We start from the raw sequence: 12,004 nt of genomic DNA, 5'->3' as shown, positions 1-12,004 counted from the left end.
GGCTGTGAGGATTCTGAATGGAGTAGCTGTTTCATTGAGATTCTGTTGACAGAAAGTTTATTGCAATGGGGATTGCGTTGAGTACTCACCTGGCACTTGATTTAATGCAAAGGGATGAAGAGGAGCAGAGATTTCAGGTGGTGCCTAAGTTTTTCTGTTTCGACTCATTACGACACAGTCATTACATTTGCAGGCCTAGATGCAGAGCTTGGCAATGACTTAAGAGCAATGACTCTAGAGACTGAGGTTTAGCAGGGAGGCATTTATAGTGTTACAACCAGGTGAGAAAGGGGTCTAGGGTTCTCTCTCAGCCTTCACCTGGTCTTACCGTAAGGGTTTTAATTTTAAACACACCATGTTTTTAGCTCCCCCTTGGTGAATCCTTGTTCACTACTTTCCAATTATAAGGCAAAGAAACCAGCACAAACAGGTTTTCTTAGTTTTAAAGAAGAAAGGTTGAAATTTATTCAACTTAAACTTAAACTCTAATTCAGTTAACACCTATGGATACACGACACGCCCACACTAGCATGCATAACGCGATACACACATGCAGATCGAGACAGAAAAGAGCAGAAGAAATAAAGTGGAAAAGTTTGAGGCAATCTCTGAAGAGGGTTTTTGTGACGGATCTTCGAGCTCACTGTAGAGTCCTTGATTGTTCACTGTAGGAGACTTTTCTCTCTTGGGGTTCCTGTGTCTTCAGTGGATTTGGAGTTCTGTGAGAAAGAGGTGGGAGCAGACAAGAGCGGCTGTGGTGAGCCAGCCAGGTCTTTTCAGTCCAGGAGCAAACAGACACTCTCTCTTCAAACTGTTTGTACAATTCAGAAAAACCAGGTTGCCAAGCAGGCTGGTCACGTGACCAGCTGGTCTGACCACGTCTGTTTGTGGTTTCAGCTATCCCAGCAGTCATCCTGAAATTTGACCTCCCTCACCTTCAATGTCTGGTGCTCAAAGTCCATTGTGGTTGAAATTGGATAAAGGAAGTAACCCCTTTGTCTCCACAAGCACTGTCTGTTAATATGCAAATGTCTTTCCAGCCAAGGGTCTGGTGAGTTTTTTAAAACAAGTCTTTTCTTCAGCAACAGTTTTCAAATCAATGTTCATATGACAAAATGAATATGCCTCATTTGTGGCAGGTGGGGGTCTAGCATGACAATAGAGTTGTGCTATTTGCTTTAGGAAGGCCTTCAGACAACCTTACACATAGGGGTGACATCTGCCAATGGTTGTCAAGGCCACTGTAGCCTTCAATATTTATGCTTTCAGCTCCATCTAGACCTGAACAGGGACAATCAGCAGTATTAGCTAATCTGCTGCCCATAGCTGCATAACATAGCAGACTGATACAATATTCACAAATGACAAAATTATTATCTGCTTTCCCACTATCAGTAACAGCAGGATGACAAACTGCCTAATTCAACTGGGCTGTTAACTTTTCAAGACTTATCTAGGCCCTTATCTAAAATGCAATAGTTTACATGAACTGTAAGGGGTTATACTCCATAACTGTGCCATATGTGACCACCAGCACTCCATTATGCAAGTCAAGGACGATTTTCAAGTAGCTCTTATACATTGGTGACACCCAGCTTTGCCTCTCCATCACCTTTGTCAACCCTTACATATCGCAATGTTGTCAGACTACTTGTCCAACATCTAGTTTTCAATGAGTCACAATTTCCTCCAGCTAAACATTGGGCAGACTGAAGCCATGGTCGTTGGCCCCTCTACAAGCTCCCTACTCACACCGTTGACTCCATTCCCCTTCCCAGCCACTGTCTCAAGCAACACTGGTGTTTGAAACTTTGACTCAAAGTTGAGCTTCCATCTTCATGTTCTCTTTATCACAAAGACCACCTCTTTTCATTTCCATAAAACTGGTGCTTCCCCTTCTGTCTTCATCCCTCTGCCTCTGAGATCCTTATCTACGTTTTGCCAAACTCAACCATTCCAATGCTTTCCGCTACACTGAACTTTCACTCATCCAAAATTCTGCTGCCCATATCCTATGTCACAAAATGTCCTGCTTATTCATTACCCCTGTACTTGCTGACCTACATTAGTGCCTTGTCTTCCAAAATCTCAAATTTAAAGCTCTCATTCCAAGTTTTGCTCTTCCTTATCTCAGTTACCTCTTCGACATTAAATGAGCATGCATCATGCAACTAGGTTGGCTTATAAGGATTTCTTGTGAAGATTCTTTAAGATTTTGGATTGCTTTGATTAATGCAGTTTCTCTCTGTATTTCTCCCATGATGCTGTATGTATCTGCAGAGTAAGCATTCCCTTTTGGTGGCTTCTCCTTCTTCTCCTTCTTCCTTCTTGTCTCGGGAGACAATGGGTAAGCACCCAGAGGTGGTCAGTGGTTTGTGGAGCAGCGCCTGGAGTGGCTATAAAGGCCAATACTAGAGTGACAGACTCTTCCACAGGTGCTGCAGATAAAATTGGTTGTCAGGGCTGTTTCGCAGTTGGCTCTCCCCTTGCGCTTCTGTCTTTTTTCCTGCCAACTGCTAAGTCTCTTCGACTCGCCACACTTTAGCCCCGCCTTTATGGCTGCCCGCCAGCTCTGGCGATCGCTGGCAATTGACTCCCATGACTTGTGATCAATGTCACAGGACTTCATGTCGCGTTTGCAGACGTCTTTAAAGTGGAGATATGGACGGCTGGTGGGTCTGATACCAGTGACGAGCTCGCTGTACAATGTGTCCTTGGGGATTCTGCCGTCTTCCATGTGGCTCACATGGCCAAGCCATCTCAAGTGCCGCTGACTCAGTAGGGTGTATAAGCTGGGGATGTTGGCCGCCTCGAGGACTTCTGTGTTGGAGATACGGTCCTGCCACCTGATGCCAAGGATTCTCCAGAGGCAGCGAAGGTGGAATGAATTGAGACGTCGCTCTTGGCTGACATACGTTGTCCAGGCCTCGCTGCCGTAGAGCAAGGTACTGAGGACACAGGCTTGAAACACTCGGACTTTTGTGTTCTGTGTCAGTGCGCCATTTTCCCACACTCTCTTGGCCAGTCTGGACATAGCAGTGGAAGCCTTTCCCATGCGCTTGTTGATTTCTGCATCGAGAGACAGTTTACTGGTGATAGTTGAGCCTAGGTAGGTGAACTTTTGAACCACTTCCAGAGCGTGGTCACCGATATTGATGGATGGAGCATTTCTGATGTCCTGTCCCATGATGTTCGTTTTCTTGAGGCTGATGGTTAGGCCAAATTCGTTGCAGGCAGCTGCAAACCTGTCGATGAGATTCTGCAGACACTCTTCAGTGTGAGATGTTAATGTAGCATCGTCAGCAAAGAGAAGTTCCCAGATGCGGACTTTCCGTACTTTGGTATTCGCTGTTAGATGGGCAAGGTTGAACAACCTGCCACCTGTTCCTGCGTGGAGGAAAATTCCTTCTTCTGAAGACTTGAATGCATGTGAGAGCAGCAGGGAGAAGAAAATCCCAAACAGTGTAGGTGCGAGAACACAGCCCTGTTTCATGCCACTCAGGATAAGAAAGGGGTCTGATGAGGCGCTGCTATGCTGAATTGTGCCTTTCATATTGTCATGGAATGAGGTGATGATACTTAGCAGCTTTGGTGGACATCCAATCTTTTCTAGTAGTCTGAAGAGACCACGTCTGCTGACGAGGTCAAAGGCTTTGGTGAGATCAATGAAAGCAACGTAGAGGAGCATCTGTTATGGGTCCAAGATGGCTCCTGGGCTGCAAGCTCCCTTGCTGTGCAACTCTATCCATGGCCATCTGCTCCCATTCTTAGTGCTTTCTTTTGGTGGTACTGCAAGAATAATATTCTATGAATGATTGATTATGGTGGTTCAGTTCAAAATGACTTGCAGGTGAGGGAATGCATTGCTGCTTGTTTACTTGAAGCAGGTACTTGCCATAAATAATTCTCCTTTAGTCTTAGTCTTATCTTAACAGTTTCTTGAGGTCAGTAGCCACATTCTTTCTCACGTCTCCATGTCCACTGAGTTTTAAAGCATGTATTTACAGTAATTTATTCCAAAACGTTTTGCATAGGACAATTTTGGGGACAGTGCTTTCATCTCATATTAAACAATATAGTTCTGTCTCTTATGTATCGTTGCTTCCATTTCCAGCATGTTAACCAGGCTGTCAAAAACCCTGACTGCCTACATTTTATAGCAATTTCTCTGAGCTAACCTGCTGTCTTCTACAAAAGTGCAGAGGTTTAAATATCTCCTTAATGCAGTCTGCATTCGTGTGACTTTTGTTGCTCCATTGGTCAGTCTGCCATTAAATATGATTTACTCCTGTTACTCCTCTAAGCACCATGGGACATTTTGCTACCTTACAGGTTCTGCATAAATGCATGTTGTTGGTGGTGGTATTGCACTGAAACTAACACCACCACAGGTTAATGAGCAGAGGTAAATACATCCCAAAACTTTTATAAACCAATTAATCCCTGATTAATGTAGCAGCAGCAATTTCCAGTCCATGGATTCTTAGAACACAGCCATGTGGTGTAAAATCTAAGTAAGTATCTGGACCAAGGCATTTCAGTGTATACAGCACCAGCCATGGAAGCAGTGAGTAAATTAGAAAGAAATAATTAAATCAACTAGCAGTGACTCAACCAGCAAAGTCTCTGGTAAGTAAAGTGTTCATATTTGAAATAGAGCCTGATTCCTTGAATTATATAATGCATCAAAAATGTAAAACACTCCCAGATATTAGTTCCTTTAGTCCTCACCATTTTGTTTTAGTTGTGATGGCTAGGACACCAGGTAGAATGCCCTTGTTCTCTTTCAAAATAGTGCTATGGGATCGTTTACATCCACCTGAGAGAGACTGATGGGGCCTTGGTTTAATGTCTCATCTGAAAGACAACACCTCCTACAATGCGGCACTCGCTCAGTACTGCACTGGGAGTGTCAGGCTAGATTACGTGCTCAAGTCTCTGGAGTGGCACTTGAACTCACAACCTTCTGACGTCGAAGCAGAACTGCTTCATTGCACCACAGGTTAACATCTTTTCTTAAAGCTTTTCTTTATTTAAAAAAAACTCTTAGGGAAGCACGGGGTGCCCCAGTCTCATCAATCCATATAAAAGAAATCTAAGAAAATTACATCCTTTTTAGAGAGGCATATTATGCAAAGACAAAGGAAACGTAACCAGATAAATAATATCATTTCCTGTATCCAGTCCCTGCAGTGCACTGGTCATGGAAGGTCTCCGTACATAGGTGAACAATGTCTTTCCTCAGGGTCACTTGGGTGTGGACAAAGCCGTGGAAGAGAAGCAGGCAGTCAGAGCCTCCAACACTCATGGGCCACATCCTAAAGTTGCTTTTATATTGTGTGAGATCCATGCCAGTGCCACTGGTTGAAAAATGCAGGTCTCATGCAATTAGCAGCAACCCCAAGGTAAACTTGCCAGGTTCATTTTTACCAAGTTTTCCCACAGCCAGCTATACCAGATCCAAGAAGTTTATTTAGGTTTACTGCAGGCTGTGCAGGACCCAGGTGTTGTAAGTCAGCAACACTAATAACGCACTTAATGTTGCATGTTATCTTAACTTCTGTGTTAGCTGCTACTATACACAAAGCAATAACCACTCAAGATGGAATCAGGAACATGGACTCTTTATTTAAGAATGGCTGTGCATTACAGAAAGATCTTCACTGTACAGGTACTTTCTTAAGACTGCCCCCAACCCAGAGGTCACATGGTGTGTTACATCGCAGCTCTTATACTGTTGGCCTGATAACACAGCCACAGACTTTGTGATGATTCCGTTTGTATTTGGCTGACAATTCCTTTCTAAATTTGAGTTGCAGTTTTTCAAAATTCATGAATTCCTTGTAACTCTTTGCTGGTATATAAAAAGGAGCAAGCCTGGGCAATAGTGGAGCAGTTGGAAACATCTCTTGAAAAGAGCAATTAGCAGATGGAAAATTCCATGAGATAAACTGTTTAAAAGTCTCAAGAGAAGCAAAGCAACTGTTTGAGAATGTCAGAAGAACCATGTTGATATCCTAAAAGATAGACATTGGTCACCGGGAAGAACTGTTTTTTTAACCTGGTCTTCCCAGTGGTTGGTCTGAGTAAATCTGACAAGTTTACATTGAGATCACTGTTCAAGTACAAAGCTACAAAGTACTAAATGCAAATTAACAGGCCATTTGGTCCATCAGGTTCATGCCAGTGTTTATACTCCACACAAGCCTCCTCCCACCCCTCTTCATCCAACCCCATCAATATATGTTCAGTACCATTTGGGACACTTCAGATACTGAAGCAGCCTGTGTCTAGATGCAGAAAGACCTGGACAATATCCAGGCTTGGGCTGATAAGTGGCAAGTAACATTTGCGCCATACAAGTGCCAGGCAATGACCATCTCAAACAAGAGAGAATCTAAACATCTCTCCTTGACGTTCAATGGTGTTACCATCGCTGAATCCACACTATCAATATCCTGGGGGTTACCATTGACCAGAGACTGAACTGGACCAGCCACATAAATACTGTGGCTATGAGAGCAGGTCAGAGGCTGGCAATTCTGCAGCGAGTAACTCATCTCCTGACTCCCGAATGCATGTCCACCATTTACAAGGCACAAGTCAGGAGTGTGATGGAATATTCTCCATTTGCCTGGATGGATACAGCTCCAACACCACGTGTTTCCAAACCCGTGACTACTACCACCTAGAAGGACAAGGGCAGCAGATGCATAGGAACACCACCATCTGCAAGTTCCCCTCCAAACCACACACCATCCTGACTTGGAACTATATCACCATTCCTTCACTGTCGCTAGGTCAAAATCCTGGAACTCCCTTCCTAACAGCATTGTGGATGTACCTACACCCCAAGGACTGCAGCGGTTCAAGGAGGCAGCTCACCATCACTTTCTCAAGGCCAATTAGGGATGGGCAATAAATGCTGGCCTAGCCAGTGACACCCACATCCCACGAACAAATAAAAACATCCTTCTATACCTTTCTCCCTCGTGTGCTTATCTAGCTTCCCCCTGAATGCATCAATGCTATTCACCTCAACTATTCCCAGTGGTAGCTAGTTCCACAATCTAATCACTCTCTGGGTAAAGAAGTTTCACCTGAATCTTGAATTGGATTGATTAGTGACTGTCATATATTTATGGCCCCTAATTCTGGTCTCCCACACAAATGGAAGCATCTTCTCTACATCTATGCTATCAAACCCTTTCATATTCTTGACCACCTTTATCAGGTCATCTACTCAGTCTCCCTTTTTTTTAAAGAGAAAAGTTTCGCAGCCTATTCAATCTTTCTGAAATTCTCAGTTCTGGTATCATCCTGGTTAATCTAAGAGAGGGTAGTGTGTAACTCAGTACAACAGAACTGCTTTAAGTACAGAAGAGGGAAGTAATATGATTCTTAGCATTAATCACATAGTTCTGCTGTAATTCAGTTTTAAACCACAACCCAAAGATACGTGGAGCTGTGTTGTGGATTAGCAGTGAAAGTATCCTTTCGGAGCAATGCAGAAGCAGCTAAAGTTTTAAAACAAAGCCTAGATTTTGCTCAAAATATACCCAATGGATGACCAGAATCAAGAAATGGGTGCAAGTTCTGCCCCATTGGAACTGTGTCCATTTTGAACCCTTTGGTATTTTCTGTTGGGTGCTCCAGTTAAATATTAATTTGGGGGCACAGCAACTCCCTTTGTTTTGGGATGCAGTACATCAGGAGGCTAATTTTCCTTTGCTTCAAATATGTTTACTTCTGTGGTGAAAAGCAGAGATAAAATTGTGCTGACTGTGTGTTTCACTTGTGGAGTGCCTTACTGCTCCTCAAAAAGGCAATCTTATTGCAGTGAAATTTAAATAGGAGCCAATGGCAGCACAGGTCCCTGCAACCAGCTTCCCTCTTTCTTCTGGTCACAGGTGAAGTGTAAGCTGCCTCTGTCTACAGTGAGTGTTGAGGTAACAAAGTCTGCATTAGCAGGACTTACAAATCTGAACAGCGTAACATTTTAAACAGCATAACATTATAGACTGCAAGTTCTGTGTAATTGGAGATTAACAGTTGTTCAAAATTTGTTAAACATTTGTTTGGGAAACCGAGGGTTACACTGCTTTCCATATTATGGTGAGGGAACTGGAATAGGTCTTTAGAATGGTTGTCCTATTTAGGATTTCCTTCATATTTGGTTTCTGGGAAGTCTCTGATCATTAATTACTTACACATAGCTTGTAATAATTATTCAGTACACCAGCATGAATATAGCCTTGTAATAATTATCCCATGTTCCAGTGCCAGCACTGACATGTTAACATTGCCACTAATACTGGTACCAGCACAGCTCTATTACCATTAGTTAACGTCAATGCAAATTCCAGTACATATCTGGCTCTTGTTGAGTTTGACTGCTTGGTTTTCAATGTATTTATATTTGTCGTATGGCTTGACTAAATATGTCTGAATTTGTGCATTTTTTTCTTACAGTTATTAAAGAGGAGCTGTACCACAGGTAAAACTAATAAGTTTTCTTAAAGATATTCTTATAACTTTTTTATTTCTCGGAGGTTGTTACATTTGATAAGATTCATTTTAACCTTGTACTGGACTAGATATTTTAAAACTGAAAACACGGAATTTCAAGCCAGGTTCGTGATTTTGACCCAGTTGTTTTGATATATAGATAGGGAGCTTCGTTGAAAATATTCTATCCCAGCTTGTCCTTTTCCTTTCAATACCCCTGCTGTAATGTGCTTTCGTGCCCCTTTTTGCATGCACCCCTCTGTTGCCATTCTGGGCATGAGCCCTCTACTATATTTTCTTCTTTAGCTCTCCTTCATCTTTGCTCTCAGATTTTATCTTCCGCCTTCACTAATATCAAACGTTTCCTATTTTCTATCTTCATGACCCATTTACTACTCTTCCTCGCTCTCCTTCTGTTGTCCTAGTCTTGACCCCATAGCTGATAGCTACCCACTGTGTCTTCTTCAGCATCTTCTGCCAAGCTCATTATAGCACTTGCCACTCAATTTCTATAAGCAACAACCTAATTGCCCATCCACCACAACACTTCTATTATCGTAGGATTATCTGCAAGGTTAAAGATAAACTCAAGCCCCTTTTCTCTACTACCAACCACCTCCTTAAGCTCTTTTCCTCTGCTCCATTACCTACAATGGCAAGTGCAAGGAGCTAAAGCATTTCTTCATCACCAAGGTCAATACCATACTTTTGGCCTCCTCTGCTGCTTTATTCTTACCTTTGTAGCCATAAGCTAAGCCAACCCCCAGTTCCCCATATATTCCAACCATGACTTCATCTCTTTCTACTATCTCTCCTATCTCCCATCTATCCTCTCCAAGCTCATCTCATCCATGAAACTCACATCCTGCTCCCTCAATCCATTTCCACTAAGCTCCTGATCATTTACTTACTTTCCTAGTTGCTTACTGGCTGACGTTGTAAATGGTTCCCTCTCGTTAGTCATTGTCTCCTCCCTTAGAAAACTGCCACCATTAACTTTCCTCCCCCACACCCCACCTTAGAAACCACCTTTGAACCCTTATTAGCAAACACCAGATGCGACTTTCCTTCATGTCCGAAGTTGTTGAATGTGTTGTCGCCTCCCAATTCCATGCTTATCCCTCTTGTAACTCCCTGTTTGAATTCCAACAATCTAGTTTCTATCTTTCCCACAGCATTAAAACACCTTTAAGAAAAGTCCTGCATGATATTGTGGCAATTGTCAACCTTTTTGCAGTCCTTAACATGGTCAGCCATACCTCTCCTCTGTTGTTCAGCTCAAATGGACTGTCCATGTTTTGCTCAAATCTTACCTGACCACAGCCAGCGCTTCTTTCACAATTGCTATTCCTGCTACCCTTTACCCTGACACCTCAGGAATCCTCCAAGGATCCATCCTTGGCCCCCTCCACTTCCTCATCTACGTGTTGTATCTCAGTGATATCATTTTCAGATACTAAATCAACTTCCATAGGTATGCTGATAACATATAGCTGTCACCATTTGTCACCTCTCTCAAACACAGGAATACATGAGGATTAAACAGTTTTTGATAAACATGTAGTTATGTGTACCAATTCAAGAGCTCTCTGCTATTTTTTGTAGCTCTTTCAGTTGGCAAGTTCTAACTCCACCAAATTGGCTTTTCTATTTATATAAGCACTCATTGTTTACATAAAGTTTTTTTTTAAAGGCACAGTGGCGCAGTGGTTAGCAACGCAGCCTCATAGCTCCAGCGACCTGGGTTCAGTTCTGGGTACTGCCAGTGCAGAGTTTGCAAGTTCTCCCTGTGACCGCGTGGGTTTACGCCGGGTGCTCCAGTTTCCTCCCACAGCCAAAGACTTGCAGGTTGATAGGTAAATTGGCCATTGTAAATTGCCCCTAGTGTAGGTAGGTGGTAGGAGAATGGTGGGGATGTGGTAGGGAATATGGGATTAGTGTAGGATTAGTATAAATGGGTGGTTGTTGGTCGGCACAGACGGTGGGCCGAAGGGCCTGTTTCAGTGCTGTATCTCTAAATAAATAAATAAAGAACCGAATTAATCAAAAATATGTTCTACATAATTAGATTAGGAGAGACTGCTCTGCAAGAGTTAATGAATGTTGACCAGCTAGTTGGGTAAAGCTCCTGGTAAAACTATGTAATCAATTCTAATCCTAACTCACTGCATTAAACTTGTTTTTAATATGTTTTAGGTCACAAGCAGATTATATACGAGCACACCAAGTGTCAGGTAATATTCAGAATAAAATAATATTTAAAAATTAGTTATGATCTTGTAAATGAAAGCAACTGAGAACATCCTATTTCTGTAAATACAAATCTAACTGTAGATTATCTAATATCAAACATGTATCTGATTATATTACCACTCTGTTTGGGCACTACAAATAATCTTTATGACAGATTTAGTTTTCACCATCCCAGCACTAAACGGTGAAACATAAAGAAAAGACAATATTGTGGCAGTAAGTCTCAGCATCTTGAGATACTGGAACTAATTTCACTGCAGCAGAGAAAGACAAGAGAAGGTTTAATAGGGGTTCCTAAAATTCTGAAGGATTTTAATAGTGACTAGGGAAATAACTTTTCTTTTGGTTTGGGGATCAGTGATGAAGGGTCATCCATCAGAATTGTTGTTCAGAGTATGAGGAGAGAGGTTAGGAAAATACTTTGATACAAAGAACAGTTCGAGCATGGGGTGCTTTGTCACAAGCAATCACTGAGGTAGTTACCATTAAATATTTTAAGGGAAGAGTAGATTATCATTTGGAAGACAGAACCTACAAGTGTGTGAGAAGAGAAAGGACAGTGGGATTCATTTTAGCAAAGAGCTGGCAGAAACACAATGGACCAAACGGCCTCATGATGTGCTGCTATCTTCTTTAATTCTAGAATCTTTAACTACAATAAAAAGCACTCAGGACTCTTCTTGTCTTGTTTATACAGTGTTGAAAATAAATTCTTTCTCTGAGCTTATTTAAATTGTTGAATTTCAAATTGAACTGAACAATGCATCAGAATTTGTTCTCTTCAGTTCTGTTGAATGGAACAACTTTGTAAGTGATGCCTGCATTGTAAATGCATGTCGGAGATCGTGCTATCATTTAAAAAAATGTAAGAGAGTTGTTAAGATCAAAATATTTTCAATTCATAGTAACAAGAGGGGCTTGAGAAATGTAATTAAAATGATCAGCAAAAAGTCAGTAATTATACTGTCCAGTTGCATGGCAAATTGATGAGCATACTTTTAGTGGTATCACTGCCACCCTGCACAGTCTAGTGTAAATGTAACAACATTATGGCCTGGATTTTGCAGTAATAATTAGAGTGAGGTTAACAACACTCACCATTATTATGGAATAAATCAAACAGTAACTTCCAGAGTCCGCATATACGCAGTAAACATAGAAATCTGGAAGTTGCTTTATGATTTTCCCTGCTCCCCCACTACACCAGTACCATACCAATATGTTCAGCATTGAAATCAGTGTA

The 12,004-nt window shown here is 42.0% G+C and overlaps 1 protein-coding gene across 1 annotated transcript in view; it reads left to right on the top strand.

Moving 5' to 3' along the window:
• Positions 1-12,004, top strand: part of hepacam2 (HEPACAM family member 2) — a 142,411-nt gene that overhangs the window by 87,525 nt on the left and 42,882 nt on the right. The window contains exons 6-7 of the mRNA XM_068009996.1: positions 8,473-8,497; positions 10,705-10,742. Of these exons, the coding sequence (XP_067866097.1) occupies positions 8,473-8,497; positions 10,705-10,742 (63 nt within the window). The remainder of the gene's footprint in view (positions 1-8,472; positions 8,498-10,704; positions 10,743-12,004) is intronic.

This window comes from Heterodontus francisci, chromosome 2 (assembly GCF_036365525.1).
Source record: "Heterodontus francisci isolate sHetFra1 chromosome 2, sHetFra1.hap1, whole genome shotgun sequence".
NCBI classification, from domain to species: Eukaryota; Metazoa; Chordata; class Chondrichthyes; order Heterodontiformes; family Heterodontidae; genus Heterodontus; species Heterodontus francisci.
The sequence above is the reverse complement of the archived record's forward strand: the minus strand, read 5'-3'. Positions and strand labels throughout refer to the sequence as shown.